The sequence below is a fragment of the Capsella rubella genome, unplaced genomic scaffold (assembly GCF_000375325.1).
Source record: "Capsella rubella cultivar Monte Gargano unplaced genomic scaffold, Caprub1_0 scaffold_2, whole genome shotgun sequence".
Taxonomy (NCBI): Eukaryota; Viridiplantae; Streptophyta; class Magnoliopsida; order Brassicales; family Brassicaceae; genus Capsella; species Capsella rubella.
Genome location: NW_006238922.1, coordinates 94,000 through 118,482, shown reverse-complemented (window position 1 = coordinate 118,482; position 24,483 = coordinate 94,000). Strand labels below are relative to the sequence as shown.

General features: G+C 36.2%; 8 protein-coding genes across 12 annotated transcripts; 4 read left to right on the top strand and 4 right to left on the bottom strand.

Annotated features, from left to right (window-relative positions):
* Window positions 1–3,279: 3,279 nt before the first annotated feature.
* Window positions 3,280–5,877, bottom strand: LOC17894830 (calcineurin B-like protein 8). Of its 3 annotated transcripts, XM_023787263.1 has the most exons (10): window positions 5,758–5,877; window positions 5,539–5,649; window positions 5,085–5,225; window positions 4,790–4,872; window positions 4,614–4,673; window positions 4,421–4,529; window positions 4,201–4,253; window positions 3,897–3,977; window positions 3,684–3,796; window positions 3,280–3,538 (listed from the first exon to the last, which is right to left on the bottom strand). In XM_023787263.1, exons 3-10 carry the CDS (start codon window positions 5,173–5,175, stop codon window positions 3,484–3,486), a joined length of 645 nt encoding a protein of 214 aa, XP_023643031.1. In that variant the 5' UTR covers window positions 5,176–5,225; window positions 5,539–5,649; window positions 5,758–5,877; the 3' UTR covers window positions 3,280–3,483. The 3 variants fall into 3 exon arrangements, with proteins under 3 accessions (XP_023643031.1, XP_023643030.1, XP_006301585.1); XM_023787262.1 differs by lacking the exon at window positions 5,539–5,649; XM_006301523.2 differs by lacking the exon at window positions 5,539–5,649 and having other exon boundaries at window positions 5,085–5,222.
* Window positions 5,878–6,828: 951 nt separating this feature from the next.
* Window positions 6,829–10,735, top strand: LOC17896178. 2 transcript variants are annotated; one of them, XM_023787260.1, is made up of 15 exons: window positions 6,829–6,957; window positions 7,296–7,378; window positions 7,459–7,492; window positions 7,578–7,672; window positions 7,812–7,887; window positions 8,059–8,147; window positions 8,237–8,313; window positions 8,520–8,576; window positions 8,716–8,828; window positions 8,929–9,059; window positions 9,146–9,232; window positions 9,326–9,406; window positions 9,669–9,809; window positions 9,929–10,027; window positions 10,137–10,735. In XM_023787260.1, the coding sequence occupies exons 6-15, from the start codon at window positions 8,076–8,078 to the stop codon at window positions 10,545–10,547; spliced, it is 1,269 nt and encodes a 422-aa protein (XP_023643028.1). In that variant the 5' UTR covers window positions 6,829–6,957; window positions 7,296–7,378; window positions 7,459–7,492; window positions 7,578–7,672; window positions 7,812–7,887; window positions 8,059–8,075; the 3' UTR covers window positions 10,548–10,735. The 2 variants fall into 2 exon arrangements, with proteins under 2 accessions (XP_023643028.1, XP_023643029.1); XM_023787261.1 differs by having other exon boundaries at window positions 6,830–6,957; window positions 7,459–7,672; window positions 8,977–9,059.
* Window positions 10,736–10,871: 136 nt separating this feature from the next.
* LOC17895429 lies at window positions 10,872–12,628 on the bottom strand. Its single transcript, XM_006302214.2, has 3 exons — window positions 12,411–12,628; window positions 11,698–12,312; window positions 10,872–11,583 (listed from the first exon to the last, which is right to left on the bottom strand). The coding sequence occupies exons 1-3, from the start codon at window positions 12,491–12,493 to the stop codon at window positions 10,983–10,985; spliced, it is 1,299 nt and encodes a 432-aa protein (XP_006302276.1). The 5' UTR covers window positions 12,494–12,628; the 3' UTR covers window positions 10,872–10,982.
* Window positions 12,629–12,708: 80 nt separating this feature from the next.
* LOC17896401 (mediator-associated protein 3) lies at window positions 12,709–13,330 on the top strand. The gene has a single exon (XM_006301498.2). It carries the CDS (start codon window positions 12,767–12,769, stop codon window positions 13,136–13,138), a length of 372 nt encoding a protein of 123 aa, XP_006301560.1. The 5' UTR covers window positions 12,709–12,766; the 3' UTR covers window positions 13,139–13,330.
* A 2,074-nt stretch (window positions 13,331–15,404) lies between these two features.
* LOC17896529 lies at window positions 15,405–16,914 on the bottom strand. Of its 2 annotated transcripts, none has more exons than XM_023787853.1 (4): window positions 16,702–16,914; window positions 16,479–16,569; window positions 16,099–16,164; window positions 15,405–16,017 (listed from the first exon to the last, which is right to left on the bottom strand). In XM_023787853.1, exons 1-4 carry the CDS (start codon window positions 16,774–16,776, stop codon window positions 15,710–15,712), a joined length of 540 nt encoding a protein of 179 aa, XP_023643621.1. In that variant the 5' UTR covers window positions 16,777–16,914; the 3' UTR covers window positions 15,405–15,709. The 2 variants fall into 2 exon arrangements, with proteins under 2 accessions (XP_023643621.1, XP_006302903.1); XM_006302841.2 differs by having other exon boundaries at window positions 16,491–16,569.
* A 954-nt stretch (window positions 16,915–17,868) lies between these two features.
* Window positions 17,869–19,215, top strand: LOC17895063 (uncharacterized protein At5g39865). The gene has a single exon (XM_006301142.2). The coding sequence runs from the start codon at window positions 17,960–17,962 to the stop codon at window positions 19,058–19,060; it is 1,101 nt and encodes a 366-aa protein (XP_006301204.1). The 5' UTR covers window positions 17,869–17,959; the 3' UTR covers window positions 19,061–19,215.
* A 297-nt stretch (window positions 19,216–19,512) lies between these two features.
* On the bottom strand, window positions 19,513–21,040 carry LOC17896416 (30S ribosomal protein S6 alpha, chloroplastic). Its single transcript, XM_006300491.2, has 2 exons — window positions 20,588–21,040; window positions 19,513–19,953 (listed from the first exon to the last, which is right to left on the bottom strand). Exons 1-2 carry the CDS (start codon window positions 20,978–20,980, stop codon window positions 19,711–19,713), a joined length of 636 nt encoding a protein of 211 aa, XP_006300553.1. The 5' UTR covers window positions 20,981–21,040; the 3' UTR covers window positions 19,513–19,710.
* A 152-nt stretch (window positions 21,041–21,192) lies between these two features.
* Window positions 21,193–23,221, top strand: LOC17895876 (26S proteasome non-ATPase regulatory subunit 8 homolog A). Its single transcript, XM_006302629.2, has 6 exons — window positions 21,193–21,387; window positions 21,680–21,758; window positions 22,104–22,206; window positions 22,302–22,565; window positions 22,661–22,772; window positions 22,862–23,221. Exons 1-6 carry the CDS (start codon window positions 21,283–21,285, stop codon window positions 23,000–23,002), a joined length of 804 nt encoding a protein of 267 aa, XP_006302691.1. The 5' UTR covers window positions 21,193–21,282; the 3' UTR covers window positions 23,003–23,221.
* The last annotated feature ends 1,262 nt before the right edge of the window (window positions 23,222–24,483 follow it).

The window sequence follows — 24,483 nt, the reverse complement described above, 5'->3', positions numbered from 1 at the left end:
AGAGAGAGAGAGAGAGAGAGAGAGAGAGAGAGAGAGGGGGGGAGGAGGATCTTTAAGAGAGAGAGAGAGAAGAAGAAGCAATTTCTTTAAATAGACGCGCTCCTTAGCCTTTTTCGGATTTTTTTGTATATCACTCTCACTTAACGCCGTTAAGTTTCCACATTCACATTCACGACCGTTGTTTACTTTCTTTCTTTTAAATCTGCCTTCGAAAGTTCGAATAAATGTATTACTGCCTTTTAAATTTACTTTTAAATTTAAACTCAAATCGTTTTACATTTAATTTCTCAAAATCCAGTTCACGCGCAAATATTGAATAAGAGATATGTGTGGAAGTGACAAGTGCCATTTACAATTACTCCACTAACAGATGAAATATAATATTAATATTAATTTTTTAGAAAATTATTATTATTAATGCACCCATTGTTGTCTGATTAACGGAGTGTGGTGATGTTGCCGTTCCGTCATCAAATTTAACGGGGGATATTATTAACGTGGCTTTTGGCTTTGCAGGCTAACGATGGTATCATGAGTCATTCGTGCAATGAGATCTCGCCACGTGTGATTCTTTGTAAGGAAACCAAATAAAAAAAACTAAAACCTTAATCATTTTCTCTTTTTCTAATAGATGGGATTTATATTAGAGACCAACTTAATTAATCATAACATTTGTAAAACTTTTTTTTTAGTTAGGGAAACTTGAAGAAGTTGGGTCTGAATGAAAAAACCGAGATTATTGCCGTTGCACATGGATGGGTCCTCCTCTTTCTTCTAACCCAAAAATAAATATAAAAAAATTACTAATAACAATGTCTCAAAAGCTTAAATCATCATTGCCTATTATATAGTTTTATAGAATACTCCACTACTTAATAAGTAGTAGTATAATTTAAAATGAAATATCTAAATACATTTTATGAGTGAGTTTGTACTTTGTACCAATGATGAGTCATGTAATAAGCGCTAGGTTCGTCGAACCCTCCTCCTGTTTATCATATTAAATCAAAATACTGTAAATGTAGTTTTGTATTATTACCATTCAAGAAACGTTATGTTGTATTTGTTTTTGAGTGAACTTTTAAATTTACAGCTTTGCATTATTTTATTTTATTCACCATGCGATAACATAATGATATTATAATAATTCTATATGAAATATAACCGTGGATGACAAAGAATTTTTTAAAAATAGTTTTATATGTAATTTCAATTAAAAAAATGGTGAACGTTACAAAATTACAATAAAAATGTAATGTACCAACAAATAAAAAAAGAAGGTACAAAGGAAAGATGAGTCATCAAAACATAAAAACACTTAAAAAAAGATATAGAAGAGGTTACTTTAATTTCTTTCGACGATAGATTCGATCGAAGAGCAGTTCATGCATGTATCTATCCTTTGTTACTTAATCGATCAGATCATCTTATCCATAAAATAAAAATTAGATCGGTTTGTGTCCACATTCGAGTCTGACATGACCACCAATTCGGTTTAACCAGTTAATCTACATCTACATTAAGAAATGTAAAAATTCGATTTGTATAAAAACCAAAATAGCAGCATCTAATTAATAAGCTAATTAAAGCTTCCGTATATTAATATAAATGAGTTCTAGTTGTTGTTGAAAATGTCTAGTATGGCCGGCAGGGGCGAATCTAGAAAATTTGTTCAATGGGGGCAAAAATATAGTAAAAAACTATCAAATACTAAATTATAAAAGACATAAAATTGTCATGTAAAAACTTTAAAATATCTTAGAAAACCACTCAGACGCTCATTTAACAATTGAAACCTTTTTACCACATTTTCATTTGTGACAGATTCAAATAATTAAAAACAAAAAAACATGTTATTAATTAAAAATTTAGAAAATTTTGAATTTATAGACTTATATTGTAAAATTTATTAATTTTAAAATTTTGAATTATGTAACAAACTTCCATAAAAGCTTAACCATAGAATAAACATATAAAAAATTATCACTCCAAAAACTAATATAGTCATGTATAACATAAAAACCTATATAATGTTTTCCAAGAAACATAGTTATAAGCTTGAACTGATTAAATAAAGAGAATTTTTGAGAAATACCCCTTTTGGTGTACCCCTTTTTAAAAATACCCCCTTTATCTATCCATTTTCAAAAATACCCCTTTTTAAATATAAAAAAATTATAAAGTTTTATATAGTTTATAAGGTACTTCTATATAATAACTACTACTGGGAGATTCGATACAAATATTTTAAAATGTTTTAAATAGTTTTAAATCATTTTTATAAGTTTTATAAGGTTTTTAAAAGGTTTTTAAAAGGGTTTATACGGTTTTTATAATTTATTTTTACGCTATTTATGAAAAGTGTATAAAGTTTTCGACACATATAAAGGTAATTTGTGTATATATTTATAAGATTACACACATATTTGGATAAATTTCAACATTTTTAATGGGATTTTTGATAAAGTTTGAAAAGGGGGTATTTTTAAAAAGAGGTATATGAAAAGGGGTATTTTTGAAATTCCCTCTTAAATAAAACTAACTGACAAAAAATAATGCTTATATAATAGAAACGATTGTAAAAAAGCCGAAAAATAAACTCACAAATTGATAGTTGTTGATTTGTTGTCACACAAAGAAACCAAATGACTAAAAAAGAAGAAAATAACAAAAAATTAGGTCTAGATTAGTAAGTTTTTAATTTATATATTAATATATATTTTTTTGGTACATGGATTAATGTGCTTTCCAAAAAAATGCTGAAAAGTAATTTTTTTTAGTGAGAACAGATTTTGTTTTTAATAATATTTAATAATTTTTTTAATAATTTTTTTTTTTTTTTTTTTCTGGTGGCAGCTGCCCCACCACCTTATCTGTGGGTCCGCCCCTGATGGCCGGTGGCTTTAACCTCCTGACATATACAAATAATAATAATAATAAGAGCTGCTGACATATGTATTTATTATTTTTATTTTGTTTGTGAAAAAGTGGTAAGTATACGTTAATGTCATCACGATTATGGTATTTAATTTGTTTACATGAATGAATAAGACATACAAATTTAAATAATTCAAAATCAAAACTTGGCCGCGGACACACGTGTGGGGACCCGACCCGACGCTGTTGTTGTAGTTGTGGCTCCTCTCTCTGACTCTCTCTCTAGCCGTTGCTCTCTCATACTCTTATCTCCCCCAGTGACCGTTACTTTGCCACCTTCTGATCTCATTCGATCGCGATTAAAAAAGTGTATCGGACCAAATACTTAAGAGAGGGCTACAATTGAAAAAACCTTTAAAAGATTTATTAATCGAAGAAGATTGTTTGTAAAATTCCCTTGGAATTGAATCATTATATATCATCAACAGTAAGTAACTAATTAATTAAAACCGCGGACATGAAACATACATAATAAAATTTTGTAAGAATCATTGCTTTCAGACTTTTTTTCCCCCCCAAGGCATCCTCGATGCTCCATGCTCTCTCTTAGTCTTCTACTTCGGAGTCCAGTACAAAGCTTGGAAATGCTAATGTCACTTCCCTATACCACCAAATCATTCAAATAGCGACGATACATGTAAGAGTGTGATGATCAACAAATATAAGAAAGAGTCAATTCACATATATAATATGCCTTTTCCCCAAATAAAATAAATAAAAAAAAAGTGAACAAAAAATAGTCATACTTGAGGTAAGGCAGAGTCATGTTCTTGAGGATTGAAGGATTCTTCGCTACGAGATCTTTCCACTCTTCTTCATCAATCTTCCCATCTTTGTTTGTATCAACCTCAATCATCGTCTGTTTGTAAAAATCCAATCAGTTTACTAACAAATGATATATTAAATAGGAATTTCACATATATAAGAGAAAGATAGATTAAAATTAGGTATGCATGAACCTGTTCCACGATAGCTTCAATAGCTTCTTCCGATAGCTCTAAGTCTGTTTCACCTAATAGTGCGCCCACCATCTTCTTCAGCTATTTTTTTACCAAACCCATCATATTACACATCAAAAACGTTTATGCATGTATGCATGCATGCACAAACACATACATATCTTTTTTGGTTTAATGAACACATACACACACACACACACACATATATATATATATATATATATGCATTTTTACATCAATTTTATATACACATGCATATTACCGATTGATGAGATCTATAATCTATATAGCATTTTATCAGTACCTCATGGGGCTCGATGAAGCCGGTTCCGTGGAGGTCAAAAAGCTTGAACATAACTACAACATTTTACAACATACGTAATCTATTCAGTAAAAAAAAAAACCATATGTGATATATTAGTTGTAAACGATTTAGATTACTCTCTTGGAGTTTATTCGTACATACGTATATTAATTTTCATGATCCTAAAGTGTTTATACATATATGTAGGTAAGTAACGTACATGCGGACTTTTCATGTTCGGGAGTGTATGGATGGAAGATGCTAAGGGAACGAACAAATTCTCCAAACTCAATCACACCGTTTCGTTTCCTATCAAACATATAAAACACCTGCACCAAACCTTTCTTCAATACTCTTGTCGTCATTCATATACATTGAAAAATAGAGTTAACGATGCAAGTATGGATACGAACCCTGTCTGCAAATAGATTTTGCATACTGCTGTTTCTGAACAAAGCCAGAAGAAACTCTTCCTGCTCATCACATATATTAGTTCGTTTAAATATAAATTTAAAACCCAAAAATGTGAATTTTGTTTTTTATATATTATAAAAATAAAACAAAGAAAAAGCCCTAAAAAAATGTTTACCTTATGGATAAGACCATCGTTGATAATGGATGTACTTAGCTTCTTGAACAGATTGTGTAAAGCCTCTATCTCATTCACCGTAACTGCATATAGCATAGATCAATCATATATTGCTATTCATAAAAAAATGCATATAGCTATTACAGCTCATACTCGTTAATCGTTATTGTTATATACTTATATGTGTACATGTCGTCGTCTCTCTATTATAATATCTTCTTAATCTTTTTTCTTAATTAGAGTTAATTTTAATTTAAGAAAATTTGTGAGGTTATATTTTTATTGTTTGACTTACAGGGAGTTTCGGATGCAAGAACATGAGGATCCTCATATCCACGAGGATGCTTTGTTCGCTTCAACGAGAAGCATTTCACGAATGCCAACATATTTTATCAATAACTCTTTTGGTAATATCGAATAGTTTTATTGTGATCTGCTAAAATAACCAGAAACAATAGAGAAAAAAAGTTTCAGGCTCCCCGATCTTAATCATTTTGAACCAATGATCCGTTCGGATTATCAATATAACAGAAAAGAAATTATCATTGGATTCACAAAAAATAAAAGAAAAATTGATGATGATGAATCTGGTCTTGAGCTTTATGATCTGATCATTTTCATATATGTTTAGATGTTTGAATTCAGGACAAGGAATCAAGAACATCATAATTAGACAATATATAATTTAGGAAGAAGAACCCGAACGAAAACATACTTGAAATTTGAAACTAAAAAGATGATGGTCAAACCTATATATTAAGAAACTCTCTTGACGTTTCCATTATATGATTCCCCCAAATCATTTTTTTTTTTGAAATATGAGCTAGTTTATACCCAAAGAGGCCAAGATCAACACAAGTCTACAAGATCAAGATCTTTTTGGTAAGACAATGAAATTTTTTTTTGTAGAGATTATCTCTATTTACGCAAAAAAAAAGAAACAAAAAGAATAAAAGAATGATTGATACCTGGATGATGATGATGTTGTGTTTCCACACCAAGTTGTTGGTATTCAGATTTGTTGTTCTTCCATTTTCTCTTGTGTTTAAATTTCAATGATGATGGTGTTCTGCGGAAAACAAAAAGAGCCTAGAGGTTTGCTTCTCTTATCAAATATGTGTTGTTATCATTTGTTAATTTAATACTTTATTGAAGTTCAACAACCATTTTTTTAAAAAAGTGGTGACTGTACGACGACATGTGTAATTTGACCCATAAAAGAAATATTGTTTTTATTTTTTTTCAAAGAAAGAAATATTGTTATTAACAAAAAAAAAAATTGTAGTACATATATAAGTAGGTGAGTAAATAAATGAATTATATGTAAAGTTTATTAACCAGCGCATCAAAAGGATGCTGAAAAACAAAATACTGTATACTAAACTTAATTAAACATAAATATATACTCTCTGGTCAAGATGATTGGAGCTTGGAGAAGGAGATTAATTACATATGATAATTACACAAATCATATACGACTTAGGATATATATATAAGGCTTGATCGAAGAATTTGTGAGAAGCATATCGCAAGAGAATGACAATATACGCGACCCACTTATAAGTTTGCAAAGCTTGACAAATGTAAGAGCATCACCAATGGTGAGATTCTCTAATTTTGAGCTTCAAAAGTTTAAAATACAGTACTACTTTTAAATAATTAAATTATTGAATTAAATTTTGATTAAGGAAAAAAAAATGAATTAAGCCACTCAAATAGAAACAAGTGTTTTTAGAAATAATTAAACAAGTGTTTTTAGAGACAATCTCTAACTTAGCATTGGGAATCTTGTAATAATCAAGATTAAGATGCTTTGATCGCGGCTGGCGTCAATGACTGGTGAAGAAGATGTGTGCATCTACAGATGGTCTGAAACAGTTGATACCCACAAAGTTTGGGCCACAAGTGTTAGAGTGCCAACAAGCCCAATAACTCAGAGGGTTCCGGTTTAGGAGGGTGATTAAATGTACCAGGAATTGTTTCCGGTTTGGGATAATTGGAGCTGGTTATTGCGTTTGCAACGACGAGAAGACATTTCAATGGTTTTGGTCTCCGATGCTTGGAGTAAAGTTGCAGAGAGCAGAGACGGAGCTCGAAGTTGTTGCAGATCCGTTACGGAGCATTTCGATTCTGTTAAAAGGTTGTTAAAGAAGTTTTGCGTCAAGTCGGTGAGTATAAAACTCTTTGCTGTTTAGTTTCATTCGCGAGAGAGAAAGTTTTCTGGGAATTTTTGGTAATCACTTTCTCGGGAAAATATTTCACTTTCTTTTTTGAGAGAGAGACGATTGTAATCTGTAAGATCTTGGTGAATTCCGAGCCCAGATTTAGGGATTGCAACTGGATAAATCGAATCGTGTAGATTTCGTTTTCTCAATCTTTCTCAGCAAACGAGTGACACAAAATTGAGAGTTTCTTCTTCATCAATTCATCTCAAAACCCTAGATACTTGTTTCCTCTAATTACAAGAGTGACACTAACTTTCTCAAACCCCATGGGGTCTCCGCAGCGTCCTGAATCTGGCACTGAACAAGAATCAAAGCGGTGTACTATTTGTGGCCAGAAATTCCTCCGCTACATTAATAGTCCTTCGTAAGCCCTCTCTAGTCTCCCGTTAATTCAATTCATTCACCTGATTTTGTTACATTTGCCTTCCATTCCTGTCTTTGCAGGGGATGTATCATGTGCGGGAAGCCATTGGAGCAGGTTTTCAAGCTTTCTTCTACTCAAGTTACATTCTTTGAACCATACCGCTGGACAGCTTTAACGCACCTTTCTTTTGACTACTTAGACATGTGTTCTTGGCCCATCTTCTTTCTTGTCCCTTGTATTTTTGCGAGTATCTGAATTCTCTTCACCTCCATTTTTTTGTGAATTCCATATTGAGTAAGTAACCAGCTTTATTCGCTTCAACTACTAGATATAGATACATTTATCCTTTTCATGCTTTTATTAGTGATACCTATAGATTTCTAGTCTTTTCAACCCTTTACTGATACCTATAGATTTAATTCTGTGCCTCCAGAGCCAAGGGCCAGAAAACGTAGTGCCTAGTGTTCAGAGTGCGAGTTCAAACTCATCTGAAACGGAAACTGAATCAGGTATATGCCTTTTTTTATATGAATTTATGTTCACTAGTGTCAATAAATAATGCAACTGTTCAACTGATACATCTAACTTCTCAATTAGCTTCATCTTGACGATGATACATTTATTCTTGCTCGATTAGTTTTTCTTTTCTAACAGACCTTGGCTATTTCTTATTTCTCCAGCTGAAAATGAGCTTATCATGTTGAGGGATGCCTTGAGAATTGCTGACGAAGGAGGTGATGTGATTGGCTTGGCTGCTCAATTCTTTACAGTATGTTCTGGTTTAAATCTATTCTGTTTTCTGAATATTAATTCGTAAGGACTTGTAACCCTTCTTTTAACTCAATTTATCTTCTGAAGACGGCAGTTGAGCAAAGTTTCACTAAACGATACAGAACTGAACTAGTAAGGGCTTCCTGCCTCTACTTGACTTGCAGGTTAGTAATCATCTTGTTGCTCTTCTATTTTCTTCTCTTTAAAACCTCATGATGAATACTAGTGATGTCTTATTCAGTGTATGTTACTTGACTGCTATGATCGGTTTCATAAAAATATATATATCTAACAGTGAAAATTATACTAGAATAATGTAAGTACTTTACTGGTTATGGCGGTGTTGACCACAAACTTTCTTACTATGTAGGGAGAAGAACCTTCCGTGTCTTCTTATTGATTTTTCAAGCTACCTTCGGGTTAGCATGTAAGCTGATATTTTTCTTTTCATTCTCTTCTCTTTTCTTTGGTTTCTTTAATTACCCATTAGATCTGTTGTGGGGACTACGCATTGTCAAAATATAATGCTGAGTTTTGCTGTTTTCGTTTTATCAAACCTTTTGCAGTTACGAGTTGAGTTCAGTGTACTGGCAACTCTGTCTGATACTGAACATTGCTAAAGTTTGGGATTATGAAAAGTTTCTTGATCCTTCAGTTTTCATTCCTAGCATCTCAAAAGGTAATTATGACGACTTTTGGCTCCCATTTTTCTCTTTATTGGGTTGATGCATAAATTTACTATAGCTGTATTTTCTTTTGCTGCTTTGTTCATCCGCCAGAAGCACACAGTTATATTGGTTACTACTCATTTCATCACACAAATGCAGGCTTATTGAAAGAAAATAATGAGGAAGCTGTCTTGAAAACAGCTAGAGACATTATAGCTAGTATGAAGAGAGATTGGATACAGGTTTGACGTTTTTTTGTTAGTGGATCATTTCCTGTGTACTCTTTCTTTTAAGTGCTATGTTAATGTGGGCACCTATCGGGTTGCAGACCGACTGGAAATGTATTGATATATGTGGAGCAGCGGTTTACACAGCTGCCCTTTCTCATCGTATCAACTGCTCAAAGACAGACACTGTAAGAAGATATGGTTAGCTATAAAGAAATGTTATCATACGTGAGTGGAAAGATGTTTAAGCCCCTTTTAATATCTTGATATGTTTTCTACAGGTAGACGTAATGCATCAGTTGGGAGGCGCTGTAACCCAAAGACTGATTCAGTTTGGAGATACTCACACTGAAAGTTCAAATGTGAGTTTGGCATAGTGGGTTACAGATTTAAGGCTAAGAGTTTTTCAAATTGTAGAAACATATGCTAACTGGTCATATTATCACACATGATTGTTGCCAAGTTAACTGTAAGTATCTGATTTCACTGTCATTGTAGTTATAATAATGCATACTCCTTTAATATTGGTTGTTGTGTTATGCAGTAATGCAACATGGAGTCATGTTTTTTTGGTCTCGCATTATGTTCCTCTGTTTTTTAATGGATGTACATGTGTGTGGCTAGGTTGAGGAGCTCACAGAAAAAGAAATGAAATTTTTGACTATGAAACTAACGTCTATTCACGAAAATCGGGTGCTATGTATGCATGCGGGTGATGGATCCAAACTTTTTGGTTATGCGCTATGTCAGAGGTGTTACAATGATGTAGGTCTCCGGTTCTATGCCTGATTTGTCTCTTTACATTTTCTCTGTTTGCGGTATTGTGATACCTTGACAAATGGCTCTGCTGCTTTTTTTTGTTTCTTTTACAATGTTTTCTGCAGTTTATAATTGTCTCCAGTGGACTTGTTGGCGGGTCGAATCCTTCTGGTTCCCTGGCCGTAGAGGAAGGACGGATTGATGATGGCTGTGAAATGGTTGATGTAAGTTTCAGTACTCTTTTATTTGAGGGTTGCAGTTTAAGGTGTTTTTTCCCCTACCAAAGAAGCTGTCTAAGATCTTATAAGTTATACGAATTATTATTTCTTCTAGGTGGGGGTGTTTGAAGACTCTATACTATTAGAAAGAAGCCAAATCAGGAGCTTACTTGGAAAATCTATGAAGCGTGCAAAAGAAGCTTCTTCTCTAATGGAGGGTTTGAAGCAAACAGGTGGCCCGCGTTTAGAAGATGCCCACAAGAAAACTCAAGTAGCAATCACAAGTCTTGACGCTGCCGTAAGCATAGTGGATGAGAGCAGTGGTGTGAAAACTCAAGTAATGGAGGGTTTGAAGCAAACAGATGCCCACAAGAAAACTCAAGTAGCAATCACAAGTCTTGACGCTGCCAGAAGCATAGTGGATGAGAGCAGTGGTGTGAATATAGAAAGAAATCAACATCCGGAAGTGAGATATGGAAAATTCTACGCGCGGAGGAAGAAGCAATCTCCATCCCCACAACAGTGATCACGATGAAACAATTTAGAGTTTGTGTTTCAGTTCTGTATAGAAAATTCTCTCTGGTTTTTGTTGTGTCGATGGTTGTGTTTGGTATATCATTTTAGAGATTCGTAGCGTTTGTGGTATAAAATACAAGATAGACACCAATTCATAGGAGAAATAATACTTCATCGCCCACATCAATATCTCGCACTCTGATTCTCCAATATACTGTATATTAATATTTAGCACTTATATGACTTTTCCTCTTTGACCACATTCCATCGCTAAAAGTCCTGCAAGGAAAAAATCAAACAATTCACTTTTCAAGCAAAAAAAAAACTTGAGAATAGATAGGTAAGAATTGCTCTGATTCTGTTCTGTATGTTACAAATAACCTTTTTCATATAAAAAAAAAGAAAAACAAAAAGACTAATGTGATAGAATCTAAGAAGAAAGAAACTAGTCGTTCCACTGAGGGAGAAAGAGATCACGAAGCATCTCAAGCCTAATCACTTTAATAGTCTGTGTTGCTTCTTTGGCTTCTTTGTCAAAGACAGACTTCCACAAGTCCAAAATGTTGGACTCCATGGCTTCCCTCGCAAACCCATTCGCCTCTGAAACAGCCTTGACAACCCTCAACTTGTCATCTACCTCCTTGAGCGAATCTCCAACACTAGACTTGAAACTTTGGTAATGTACACCGCTATGTTCTCCTCTGAGCATCAAAACAAGGCGATCCAGGTCTCTGATTCCATCAACAAAATTACTCCAAGTCGTTGTGATCAGTCTCCACTGGACTGACTCTCCACCATTACGTAATTCTCCATTCATTGGTTTGATATCTTTTAAGTAGACATAATAAAAAACACGAACCAACCTTTCCAGCACGGGACTATCACGATTGCGGTTCCTTATTGCATCTCGCCATACATTAAAGCAGAAGCGTAACATGCTACTAACGTCATCACACAGCAAAAACATGCATTCAGCCACATATAGCGAGAGCTCAACTCCTAGTTGCACAGCCTCCTCTCTCAGCTTCTGCTCTGCATAACCCTTCCTGCAAAACAGCAACAATAACACAACTTAAAAATAACAAATATGAAGAAGAGAGTGACTTTATTATATATGTAACCTACGGATAGTGAGAGAGAGTTAATAGTTACACACTAACCCTACAATGAAAGGAGCATATACAGGTAGTGTCTGTATCTCGGGCAAGATAGGGTGAAAGAGGTCGCAAACAATCTTATCCCTTAATACTTGAGGTGTTTCATCTTCATCATAGAGAGACTTCCACAAGTCAGAAATAGAGTGTCTAGTTTCCCGTGCAAGAGCATTAGCCTCCATTGAAACGGGCCTCAATTTATCCTCTAGCCTCTTGAGCAATTGCTTGTAGTTACGAATACACATGCATAGTATATAATCCTGAAAATAGCAAGTATTCTTTTTGACAAGCAAAACAAGGCGATGCAAATGTCTGATTCTGATTCTGCCAGTAGAATCTTCCCAAGCGCTCCTGATCAATTCTTCACGTTGGACTGATACGCCGCAACCATTCCCTCTGTTCTTCTGGTATGGTTCGATCTGTTTTGAGTAGACATAATGCATCACACGAAGCAGCCTTTCCGAGACGGGACTTGTAGGTTCCCCCACATCTCTCCATAACTTAGCGCAGAAATATAACATAGCACGAATGTCTTCAGAGAGCAAGAACATGGATTCAGCCACACAAAGGGACAGATCAACTCCTAGTCCTTTAATCTCCTCATAGATGTCGTTGCTAAGCCTACCAAAATACACAAACAAAATAAATAAATAAAAAAGACTCAATCAATCAATCTTCACAAGACAGGACTAAACGAAAGCTAAAGAAACATAACTGACCCTGAAGAACCATATGGATAATATCTGAAGGTACGTGGGACTCGACGCATAAAACCGGTTTTCCTCCATCTTGATGTTTCCATCGTAATTCCCAATAATGGATTCACAATTTCTACAAAACAACAACAGAACAGAGGAGGAAAAACCTACTTGACCTGAATCCCAAGAAACAAAGAAAAGGGCCAAATAAGTATATGTGCCGAAGCCCATTAAGTTTTGAACATACTATAGGCCCATTAGCCGGCCCACTTAGACAGGGTTTTTGAATTTGTTTTCTCTGCGAAACCCTCAGAGGCTCACACTCATGTGTCCATCAACCTTGGTCGATCCATCGCCGTCTGTGTCCATCAAAATCAATGGAAAAAGAAGCAGCGACAGCGAGAGAAGAAGAAGAAGTGGTGATCGATAAGGATCTGAAGAAGAAGATCAAGGAAACTGTGAGGAAGATCCTGAAACGTTCGAGCTTACTTGAGATTACAGAGATCAAGGCGCGAGAAGAAGCTTCCGCGGAGTTGGGTCTCGATCTTTCGCGAGATCCGTACAAGCTCATGGTGAGAGAAGCCGTCGATAGTTTCATCGAGAAGGCAATCACGAAGATCGAGACTGAGATGGGAAAGCTTCATACTCAGATTGTAGAAGATGTCGATGGAGTGAAGAAAAAGAAGAAAAAGAAGAAGAAGAAGAAGAAAACAGAGGAGGTGGTGGAAGAGACAACAACAGCTGCTTAGTCCCAGAGGGCTTTTTTTATTTATTTAAAAGATGTCTCTAGTGAAATTAGTGTTATCAAGACCAATTGATCATCGATTACTCATCACCAAGTCAAAGTGTGTATCAAACTCTGTAACATGATCACATCAATAGTGGAGTTCAAAGAGTGTTTATGATTTATGTATTTGAATCAGAATCGTTTCTTTTGTTCACGATAGAAATTTTAAATTTTATCATGTTTGAAGATAGCAAACATGAATGTGTTATAGATTAATCTCATTCACATCGCAAAATTACTAAAAAAAAACGTTAACAGCTAGAGATCAATATTTCTTTGTTATTTTGGTTCTCAGTTCCCGAGATCAAGAGTTTGAACATCAATCAATATAATTATCGTTTTGTTTTGCTTCTCATTTCTTTCTTATTCTTCTTTGTGTCTTGATCCTGCATCTTCTTCTTAGCCTTTCCAATTTCTTTCTTGATACGAAAGATATGTTCTTGGGTCCTCCTTTTCCCAGCCTCCACCATTTCCACAAGAGTCGCAAGATCTTTCTCTCCGGTTTCGGAATCTTTTAACACCTCCTTTATGGAGTCATTGACCGATTGTTTCAGGGTAACCAAGTGCTCCTTCTGTCTCTCTTTTTCCTTATGACCAACTTCCACTAAGCTATACTGTTCTATCTTGAGTTGTATAAAATCATATTGGAGGCGTATGTAATTTTCCAACTCTGTTGAGAGGGTCTCCTGGGTGACAGGCTGAGATTCAAAATCTAAGGTGAAACCATCAGTCTTCTTTCTTTGAAGAGCACATCCCACAGCTTCAGGTTTGACACATGATTTTGAAGTGGAAGCCAAAGATTTCTTCTTGTCATTATTCTTCTTTGGCTTATTTCTTTGGCTAGCATGGATGACGGGACGAGGAGAGACCTCCGAGCAAACAGAACCTTGCAATAGTCAATTTACCAGTTGTCAATTACATAGAAGCGGATAATCCAAAAAAATATATAGTGATCTACACACACAATCCCTTTCGACGAGGTATATAAACGAAAGTTAACTAACACAAATCATGAGGACAGAAACTTACTTGCAATAGTCAACTTCTGAGCTGCGTTTGGTGAACTCTCGAACAATGGAGGAAGACTACTGACTTTGGTCGGAAGAACCTGAAGAACATAACAAATTAATAACAAAACCCCGACATCAGAGAATTCTCACCAGTCAATTGCAATCTAAACTACATTGTCTTCTTCTACTAACAATTAATTAACAAATCACGTAATAGTAATAGTAGAGATACCTTAAGCTCACTACAGCTATCGTAAGCTTTGAATCTCTCCAACTGCTGTGAAACTTCCGTTTGTTGCGGATCCATCGCTTAAGAAGTGGAGATGTTTTTGAAGTTTATGATATTTTAAGAAGTTGAAATCAATTCTCTAAAAGCTTGTTTGCTTCTCTGTGAATTTTTCTCTTCTATGAGCGTACATATTTATAGCAAAGACTTAACATTATAAGAAAAGCAAATTAATCCTATTCCTTTTTAACTAAAATGGTAATAATCAATTACTTAAATCCTAAATTAAAGACAAATTCCTTTTTTAACTCTAGCCACGGACGATAACTTCATTCTCCTCACACATATGTATAATTAACATATTAATCTTCTTCTTCCCAGGTCTAAGTTGAGAATATTATGTTTCTGTAATGTGATTAGCTTACTAGTAGTTTAAGTGTGTTTCTCTGTACACCTCAATGTTTTCAACTAGAATTAAATACGTCACGGGTATATATCATCCGTGTTCCTCCCACTATATTTAACTTGTTTCATTACTTCAGTTTTATCAGAACTAATTATCACTGCTCTCGTTCTTGTTTGAACTTGAACACCATTTGTTTTAAAAGTCAGTTGTTGGGTTATTATTTTGGGATTGCAGTTGTTCATTCTCCCTACTGAAGCCATTTGGGCTACTTAAAATGGTGGAAGAATCAATATCACATTTTTACAAAAAAAAAGAAAGAAAAATGTTTATCAACGCCGTTTTGGACCTTAGTTAAACAAGAAATCCAAATCTAACTAAAAAGATTTTTAACTCCACAAAAAGGAACAGTTTTGATGAATTGTATTAGTAATGGAAACGGGAAACTGTATTCACGTAAAAAACTATAAATAAACATCTACACACTCAACAGGAGCTCTGTTTCACTCTGATTTTTGTGTTGGAATGGCTTCTTCAGGAACTAGACTATATCATGCTGATGCAATTGTTTTGGATGTGTGGGAAGAGATAGTAAAGTGGTTCTTTTATTAAGGTTTTGGTATGTAAGTTAAGGTTTTGGGACCACAAGGCGCAAACGGCTACTACAACAATGTAAACGAGAGTTGCAGGTTTGGGCAAAACACAAGACTGTATGTCTTCTTCTTCCTCCTTGTTCAGTTATGTTGTTGCTCTTCTTCTTCTCTATATCTGGCTTGTTATTAAGACAGTCATATTTAAGTATCACTAATGGAAGGAGGAAAAAAAAAAAGAAAAACTAATTTAGTATATTAAGAAGCTGAAATCATAGCATTTTGCATCTTGGTCCAGCTTCTTCTAAGCACTTGTTTCCATCTCATCCTTGAGACAAGAAATAAGTCGCTCGACTTCTTTAATCCCTTTCTTCACCGTACCAAAGAGTTCCTCAAGTGGCTCTCCTTGTTTAGCGTCTTTCATTATCTCCATTGCGGATTTAACCACAGAGCTTTGCACATCTTCCACGTGCTTCTTCTCTTGCTCTTTTTCTTTAGGATCCTCCATGTCCATGTCAATTTGCTCGAATCTGAGACTTCTCAAGTCGTGGTACAAGCGTAGGTATTTTGCTATCTCTTGGGAGAGGGTTTTCTCAGTCACCATGACAGATGCTAAACCATGAGACATAAGTTATCATATTCCAGAGCAGGTACTACAAACAAAAGGTTTGTTGACTTGCTTCTTTATTATACCTTCATTACTCTTCTCCTCAGGATGCTGAGATCCTTCTTCTTCAACAGCTACTGCTTCAACCTTAGCTACAGATCCAGATAATTTTGCAGATTTCAGAGCTTGTAAATTATAGGAGTTATGTATATATGTTAATAGAAATTTAGGGATCTTCTAATTTTAAACAATTCTCTACCCTAATCTCTCTGCCGTGTTAAACATTTAGCCTCTACCAACAATATTTGGGAGAGACAGACAAAACTAAAGAAGAGAGAAACCTGACATACACAATCTCTTTCAAGTTTTGTGACCCTTGAGATCTCGAGGTATATATATAAACCAAAGTTAACTAACACAAGTCATGAGGACAGACAAAACTAATGTCAAAGCCAAAACTACAAACCTAGAAGCTTACTTGCAAAAGTCAACTTCTGAGCTGCGTTTGGTGAACTCTCGAACAATGGAGGAAGACTGGTGACTTTGGTGGGAAGAACCTGAAGAACATAACAGATAACAAAACCCCGACATCAGAAAATTCTCACCAGTCAATTGCAATCTAAACTAAACCCTTCGTTTATCTTCTTCTACTCACAATTCAACAATCCCGTAATATTAGAGATACATACCTTAAGCTCCTTACAGCTATTGTAAGCCTTGAATCTCTCCAACTCCTGTGAAACTTCCGTTTGCGCCGAATACATCCTTTGAGCTCTCTTTTTCTCTTCACCGGCGACGATTCTTTTCTTATAGAATTTGATTTCAATTCTTTACAACAAAAAACAAAAAAAATTAAAAAAAAAAAAAACTTATTTCAATGAAAGCTCTCTCTTGATGACCAAAAAAAATAAAAAAATGAAAGCTCTCTCTTACTCATCCATACGACCATACCGATAATAATGTTTGTAAACGTCCAAAAGCGTAGCGTAAGAAAGCCAAACGTAATACTAAAAGCCCAAATAAGTCTTGTAAACAGAGTAACTTTTAGAATCCAAACAAAAGCCCGATAACAAAAAGATAGTTCGAAACCGGCCCAAAACCTTAATTCATTTTTTTGTTTGCGTCTTCTGCTTTTCTTGAAAGCCTTTCCAATTCCTTTCTTGATACAAAAGATATATGGTATGTACACATTGTAAATGGATAATCTCGTCCATGATGACAAAAAAAAAAAAAAAAAAAATGGATAATCTCGTCCATACTGAAGCAAGAGTAAATAGTTAAGTGGTGCACTAAGGGAGGAAAAAGAAAATATATTTGATATGATGTCATGAAGTAAGTTGGAGGAAATACAAGCATGGCAAAGAGAGATTCACGATCTACAAGGTGCAATTTTGTGTGAATTTTGTGTTGATAGGCTTCTCATAAGGTCCTTGAAATCTAGGCAATTTCAGTATATATGTGTCTCTATTCCCAATGTTATAGTATTCATTTTTTTTTTGTTATGAAAATGCATTATTTTCGTATAGTATAGTAAAGATAATGACATTTGCATTTCTTTCTTGGTTAGCTAGAGAGAGATTTTGACATTTGCATTTACGAACGAGTAGTTAGTTATTACAAGGTTGATGGTCAAGAATCTATCTGATTGACTCACCACGTATCTCACACTGAAACCACAAGTACACTTTGTGGTGCTCCTGATCAGAGGGTCTTAAGTAATATAAACTCGTTTCATTTATTTATTTATTCATGGACTCAAATAAATCCACATTTCTATACTAACTCATCATTATAGGAAGAATACAAAAGTTGCAAGCAAAAAATATATAGATAAGAGAAGTGTCTGAGACCACACAAATTGCTACCTATCATTTTTCTTCTTGGTATAATATAAACACAAACACGCATCCTTAAGAAAACTATAACACACAGTTTCAAGGCATTAAAATGGGTTGTGCATCGTCCAAGCAAGCCAAAGCTAACGTCGTCGCCGACGTTTACAAACCACCGCCTTCCAGTTTCGCGGTTTTTGATATCAACGCCATCCAAGAGCCGTGGCTCAAATTCGAACAAGATGATGATGAGAAACCTCCACGCGCCACCACCGTGCCAGCCACTCTCAACGATGATGATGATGATGAAAACGCTCCTAAAACTTGGGACGAGGTTAGCAAATCTTTAGAAACCAAACTTAAACCCGCCGTTGATAAACAACCGGAAGTGGTTTCCGTTAAACCTCCAGCTACTCCTCCACGGCGGCTTCCGCGTAAGAGCGCATCATTCCACACACTTGACGAGCTTGAAGCAAGGGCCAAAAGAAGCATCGCCGCGCAGATCCCGACGACGGTGGTGAAGCTTAAGAGAACGGAGTCGATGTCCCAGCTAAGACCCGATCAGTCAGAAGATCGGACGGAGGAGTCGACTCAGCCGTCTTACTCGGGGCCTCGGTCAGTGAAGGAGAACATATTCGTCAAGAGAGACAGAGAACGGAGGGAGAGAGAAGGCAACAAGAAACCGGTGATGAACTGGGACCCACTCAGGGAGTTCCCGGAGAAGTGTCCGCCGGGAGGAGGGGAAGGTTTGGTGGTCTACACGACGTCGTTACAAGGAGTGCGTCGCACGTATGAAGATTGCATGCGTGTGAGGGCCATCATGGAGCAGCAAGGAGTGGTGGTGGACGAGAGGGACGTTGCTTTAGACGCCGGAGTCTTGAGCGAGCTTAAGGAGCTTCTTCAAGACGAAGCCACTGTGGCGCCACCGCGAGTGTTTGTGAAAGGGAGGTACTTGGGAGGAGCAGCGGAGGTGACGGCTATGAATGAGAATGGGAAGTTAGGGAGGGTGTTGAGGTGGGCACGTGTGGAGAGAGTGGGGGAGGAAGGGAGGCACACGTGTGAAGGATGCGGAGGAGCTAGGTGGTTGCCTTGCTTTGAGTGCGGTGGTAGCTGTAAGGTGGCTGCGGTTGCTGCCACGAAAGGTGAAGGTTGGGAGAGGTGTGTCAAGTGTAACGAGAATGGACTAATTCGTTGTCCCGTTTGTTTTGTTAATTAAGGGAATTGAGATGATGATGAACACACAAGAAAATATATATATGTTTGTTTGTGATACGTTTGCTTATTTCTTAGGATGATATAGCTTCCTAGGTCTCTCTCACTTGTATATATCTATGGTTTTGATCATTACGTAAAAGATAAAGTGTTCAACAAGCTCTTCTAGTTTATGTTTTAAGCGTGACAAGGGCACAAGGCTGGCAAGCCGTGTGACAAGGGCACAAGGCTGGCAAGCCGTGTGACTTCTGCACGAACACACTCCAAATCTTCTAACTCTTCATCATCAGTATCAATAAATCTTGAAGGAGACACAATTGTTTTCTTTGTGGCCAACTCGCAATCATTCATGTCAAATTGTGCAAAGGAACAGAGCTAATTTGAGATTTATCATTTCATTTTATGCTATATTCCGATGGATTAATTCTATTCTCTTTTTGAAAATGCATACAAGGATGCTTCTCAAACTTAGCTTTTAGAGTTTCTCACACTCTGTTACATAACAAAAACAGAGCAATGCACAAAAAATCCAAAAAGACAAAAACAAGCAGAACTAAATAAAGAGCGATTTACTTATGTTCTCCAGAGCAACAAAATAGAAGAAGAAAGAATCTGACTTTTTTTTCTTACACATACACAATATTTATTGTCTCTTCAGTTGTACTTCCTCTTCTTTATCTTGAAGGAAGAGGATCGGATAATGTCATCGTCCGCAGTGAGAACAGCCTCGAGCGGAGTTATCGATTCTGGTCTGGTAAAGTAGGTGAACAGAAGGTAGATTCCATCCAGGTAAGTGTTAGTTTCTCCAGCTTTGTTCTTCTTCCTGATGCTGTAAGCCAATGGAATCACTCCTCTGTTGAACACTTCCACATACATTCCACCTCCTGCCACAAGCAACTGCCACACACCACAAAAAACACTGATATAAGAAATCTTTCAGAGTGTGATATATGTAACTATCGAAACACAACATACATTTCGTAACCATGATTTGATTAAACAAGGGACATAATCTAAGGAATCCACACATATATACCACCAATAAGAACTGTGTATTGGTTCATTTCGAGCATCAAACTGTATATTAACAGAGTAAAAATGTGAAGGTATAACATGACTAAGAAGTGCACTAAGGGCTTCTATCTCGTGCAGATATCTAGTATCTAGCGTTTAGTACTTTAAGAGTCCATATCGCACAGAAGAAGGATGAGATTGCTCTTAGAAAGCTAAAACCTTTACTTAAGATTTCACTAAGGATTGTCACATACACTTCAATTGATAAGAAACCACTAACTGATCAGTATACTCAACTCTACTTTGAAACGGTTATCTAGAAGATTTTGCTTGTGCTCTCTGTGCAAGCACCGACACAAAATGCAACATTCAGTGATCTCTTACCTATCTATACTATTACAGAAAGTTTCAAGTTTCGGTTTTTGAAAAATGTAAGTAAGCTCAGTATCTAATTGAATCCCAAAATCTCGTTTTCTCGCAAACACAAAACATGTAAAATTTGGAGACTTTTACTTACCTCTTCGTATTTCTGGGTAAGACCAAGCCGCTCGTCTTCAGACATATCTGGTCTCAAGACCGCCATTGTTTCGTATTGCCTGAGTCCAGGCGGGCACTGAGGTTCCGGTTTGTCCTCAAGGGCAGTTGAGACTCCCGACCCGGAAGGAGAAATCGGGTCATCGTCCGACCCGAATCCACCTTCAAAGAAAGTGCCGGAGAAATCAAGAGCCTGAGACTTCACCACTAATTGAGACCCATCTCTCTTCTGTGGTTGTTGTTGTATCGAGGCAACATGCTTCGACTTGGAGATGAATGGCCTCAGAGAGTGGGAGAATGAGAGTAGCGGCCGCGAAGATACATTAGGTAGAGAGAAAATTGCGGAATTTGATAGACATAGCGAAGACGCCACCATTGTTGTGTGATTGAGAGCTTACAAGTAAATTCACAACGGCTTGGAGAAAGCAAAGAGACGACGAGGTAATTTGGATAAGAGATGATGTTGGTACACGTTAGTCATAGAGCTAATATGCACTTTGGGCTTTTTTAGATTGGATTCGGCCTGTTAAAGGCCCATTTTGTAAAGACATGTTACTACTACTGTTTCAGTCTTTATCTTCCCGATCAAGCCAGTTTCGGAGCAAGCAAATCTAGAAGAAAAGAATCGTCGCCGGTGAAGCGAAAAAGATAGAGAGAGAGAGAGAGAGAGCTCAAGCAATGGATCCGCAGCTAACCGAAGTTTCACAGCAGTTCGAGAGATTCAAGGCGGCGTTTGCGAGGAAGGATTACAATACCTGTAGTGATCTGTTGTCTCAGCTTAAGGTATCTCTCTCGCTCTTCTTTGAACCCTAATTTGTTTCGATTTCACTTCTTTGCATATACATGTTTGATAAATGAATTTTGGGAAAATTGATAGGTTTTGTCGTGAGAGTTCGAATCTATGATAGCTTCGATTTTTATCAATGAGTTGGAAATCTTTTAGCAGAATAGCTTAAGTGCTGCTTTTTAGTTTAAGAGATCGTTAATGTGAGTAGAACATGTTGGGTTAGTCTGGGTTGCAATTGACCGGTGATAGTTTCTTATGTTGGTGGTTTTTATTTGTTATGCTCTTCAGGTTCTTCTGACCAAATTCACTAGTCTTCCTCCTTTGTTCGAGAATTCACCAAACGCAGCTCAGGAGTTGACTATTGCAAGTAAGGTTCTGTTTTCATTACTGGGTTTTAGATGGCTTGTTTCTAGGGAATTTATAGTTTTGCTTTGCCATCAATTGTATGGAGTATGTTGTATTTTTCTCTCCTCATGACTTATTTAGTTAACTTCAGTTTATACCTCTTAAGGGTCACAAAACTCGAGGGTTTGCAATCAGGCTTTACTGTGCTTTAGTTTGTCTGTCTATGCACGACGTTAGCTTTTAGATTACTGTTTACTGGGTATACATTAACCTTTAATTGCTGCGATTTTTGTGGATTGAGTAAATGGTAAATTTATATTATTATGGATTATATGCTTAAGTTTTTTTGACAATTGGTGAATTCTAGGGGACATTTATGAGCATGCTGTTGTTCTGAGCGTAAAAACCGAGGACCAAGATGCTTTTGAGAGAGATTTCTTCCAGTTGAAACCTTACTATGTGGATGCTAGGTGAAGAAAGAACCAACTTTCTGAACACTATCCTTTTCCATTTGGATGCAATGTTTTCTTATGTGTCTAACATATCTTCTTTTCCTCTGTACCAGGAACCGTCTTCCCCCATCTGCACAGGAGAATCTTATCCTTGGTCTGAACCTTCTGAGGCTGCTTGTACAAAATAGAATTGCTGAATTCCACACCGAACTTGAGTTACTTTCATCAGCTACACTGGAGAATCCTTGCATCAAGCATGCAGTAGAGCTTGAGCAGTCGTTCATGGAAGGTGCCTACAACCGTGTGTTGAGTGCTAGACAGACCGCGCCTGATGCAACTTATGTCTATTTCATGGATCTCTTGGCAAAGACCATAAGGTAGTATCAGTCAGTCCTTCCTTCTCTGGCTTAGTTCAGTCTCATGTCTTGTCGTGTGTTTTCACATCTTTTGTTTGTTATGACTGAATTATCAGAGATGAAATAGCTGGATGCAGCGAGAAAGCTTATGATTATGTCTCTATCAGTGATGCTCGGCAGATGTTGCTGTTCTCTTCTGATCAAGAACTCTCAACCTATGTCAAAGAGGTAAACGAAAAAAAATTTGTGCTAAGTGTTGGATTCCTTTTTAGTTCCATGAACCATTGACGCGATTTATGCTTTGTCAAATCTTATAGGAACACCCTGAGTGGGAAGTGAAGGACGGGTTTGTTGTCTTTCAGAAAGCGAAAGAAACTGCACCGTGCAAAGAGATTCCGTCTCTGCAACTCATCAACCAGACTCTAAGCTACGCCAGAGAGCTGGAGCGTATCGTGTAAGATCCAACTTTTCTCACTGCTCGTCTCTTCTCTTCCATTTATGTTCTTGGAAATCTCCAGGTCGTAAAACTTTGTTATCGTGTATTGACTGATATGGAGCGACTAAGTATGTCTCAAAAGAAGTGATTTGGTTAATTGGATTTTGCAAATGAGACTTTGTTGCGATATCAATTTGTTCTTCCATATCACCGTTCTAAGGTTCAGTGTCACTATTTTTCATTTTGTTACCTTGTCCCCCTTTCCTGGATGCTTTGCTTGAACACGATGTCAGTAATTTAGGGGAGTTCAAAGCTAGGTATAGGCATTCAAATATCGTTATGTGATTCCGAGTTTTATTGGGGGTGGGGATAATCAATTTCGCTTGGTTTACGATGAATTGTTTAGTTCAGTTTGGTTGTTTGTCTCGGATTTGGTTTAGTTTTGGATAAAAGGGTTCGAGTTTTGGAGATGCTTTAACGTAGTGTAGGTAGCCGGGAAGCTCCTTTGATTAACTACCTTACACTGTCCAAATATGGAAGAAGGAAAAGGTCAGTAAAGGACACACAAATGTCCATTGCCAAACACACTTGTCAACTTGGCATACAAGTGGGGATTTACTTTGCAAGAATTTCTTCTCTTTGGTGTTAAACTATTGTTGATTAACAGCTAAATAACAAATTAGTGATATCATTAGAAGAAAGAATGCTAGTGATTAGACAGACGTCCCCACTAGGAAAAAAACACATTACTACTGTTAATATAAAATATGAATGAATTAACAAAGGGGAAAGGGCTTAAGTAATGATCCACTTTGGGTAAGTAGTTGAAAGTGGCTGAGTGGTTTCTAGCTTTTTTATTCATCTCTGAAAGTGAGATTCCGTTTATCAAGAATTTTTTTTTTTTTTGGGGGGTTCAATAATTGATTTATTAATGATAATTAGAAGTTTGCTAAGAGCATAATAATGGAATTAAGTAAAGGAGTCGTTGTTATTCTACTCACACACAACAAGCACTTAGTGCCTAATTACGTCTTAAAAGCCTTTTTAGGCGCATAAAATATGCATATGACAACTTTCTTGGTGCTGGACGTGTAAGAATCGTCTTAAGCATAATCAATTCATTGTTTTGTGAAATGTGTGATATACATAAAAAAAAAACCTTCACCATATAGTATAATCTTCTCGGTCATTAACAATTGTACAATTCAAACAAACATAAAATAAAAAAATCGTATCGAAATTTGTCAAAGCCAATATTTTCTAAGAGAGATGGTCAAACAATATCAATTTTAATTTTAGAAACTTCCTCAATAAATTACTAAAAATACCATTTTAAAAAGAAAAATTCGAATTGGGGGAAATGAAAAATTTAAATTCGATGTTTTTTTTGTTGTTGTCCGAAAATAAAAATAAAGAATTTGCATGAATGGGAAGATATTCTAGTGGTTGGGGTAAAATGGTACAGCGTGGAATCAAATGTCTTCAATTAAAATATTTACAACT

Bases quoted from the DNA above. Each gene is read 5' to 3' on its own strand.
- LOC17894830 (XM_023787263.1), bottom strand. From the start codon at position 5,175: ATGTTGGCATTCGTGAAATGCTTCTCGTTGAAGCGAACAAAGCATCCT. The intron at 3,978-4,200 runs GTACTGATAAAA...GTAAAAAAATAG, and splicing joins GCTTCATCGAGCCCCATGAG to CTGAAGAAGATGGTGGGCGC. The intron at 3,539-3,683 runs GTATGACTATTT...TTGGTGGTATAG, and splicing joins ATGACTCTGCCTTACCTCAA to GGAAGTGACATTAGCATTTC.
- LOC17896401 (XM_006301498.2), top strand. From the start codon at position 12,767: ATGGAAAAAGAAGCAGCGACAGCGAGAGAAGAAGAAGAAGTGGTGATC.
- LOC17895063 (XM_006301142.2), top strand. From the start codon at position 17,960: ATGGGTTGTGCATCGTCCAAGCAAGCCAAAGCTAACGTCGTCGCCGAC.
- LOC17896416 (XM_006300491.2), bottom strand. From the start codon at position 20,980: ATGGTGGCGTCTTCGCTATGTCTATCAAATTCCGCAATTTTCTCTCTA. The intron at 19,954-20,587 runs GTAAGTAAAAGT...GGTGTGTGGCAG, and splicing joins TTACCCAGAAATACGAAGAG to TTGCTTGTGGCAGGAGGTGG.
- LOC17896178 (XM_023787260.1), top strand. From the start codon at position 8,076: ATGTTGAGGGATGCCTTGAGAATTGCTGACGAAGGAGGTGATGTGATT. The intron at 9,233-9,325 runs GTAAGAAGATAT...TGTTTTCTACAG, and splicing joins ACTGCTCAAAGACAGACACT to GTAGACGTAATGCATCAGTT. The intron at 9,407-9,668 runs GTGAGTTTGGCA...GTGTGTGGCTAG, and splicing joins CTCACACTGAAAGTTCAAAT to GTTGAGGAGCTCACAGAAAA.
- LOC17895876 (XM_006302629.2), top strand. From the start codon at position 21,283: ATGGATCCGCAGCTAACCGAAGTTTCACAGCAGTTCGAGAGATTCAAG. The intron at 21,388-21,679 runs GTATCTCTCTCG...TATGCTCTTCAG, and splicing joins ATCTGTTGTCTCAGCTTAAG to GTTCTTCTGACCAAATTCAC. The intron at 21,759-22,103 runs GTAAGGTTCTGT...GGTGAATTCTAG, and splicing joins TCAGGAGTTGACTATTGCAA to GGGACATTTATGAGCATGCT.
- LOC17895429 (XM_006302214.2), bottom strand. From the start codon at position 12,493: ATGGAAACATCAAGATGGAGGAAAACCGGTTTTATGCGTCGAGTCCCA. The intron at 12,313-12,410 runs GTCAGTTATGTT...GTATTTTGGTAG, and splicing joins TATCCATATGGTTCTTCAGG to GCTTAGCAACGACATCTATG. The intron at 11,584-11,697 runs GTTAGTGTGTAA...GCTGTTTTGCAG, and splicing joins TATGCTCCTTTCATTGTAGG to GAAGGGTTATGCAGAGCAGA.
- LOC17896529 (XM_023787853.1), bottom strand. From the start codon at position 16,776: ATGTATTCGGCGCAAACGGAAGTTTCACAGGAGTTGGAGAGATTCAAG. The intron at 16,165-16,478 runs GTTTGTAGTTTT...CTGGATCTGTAG, and splicing joins TTTTGCAAGTAAGCTTCTAG to CTAAGGTTGAAGCAGTAGCT. The intron at 16,018-16,098 runs GTATAATAAAGA...CTCATGGTTTAG, and splicing joins TGAGGAGAAGAGTAATGAAG to CATCTGTCATGGTGACTGAG.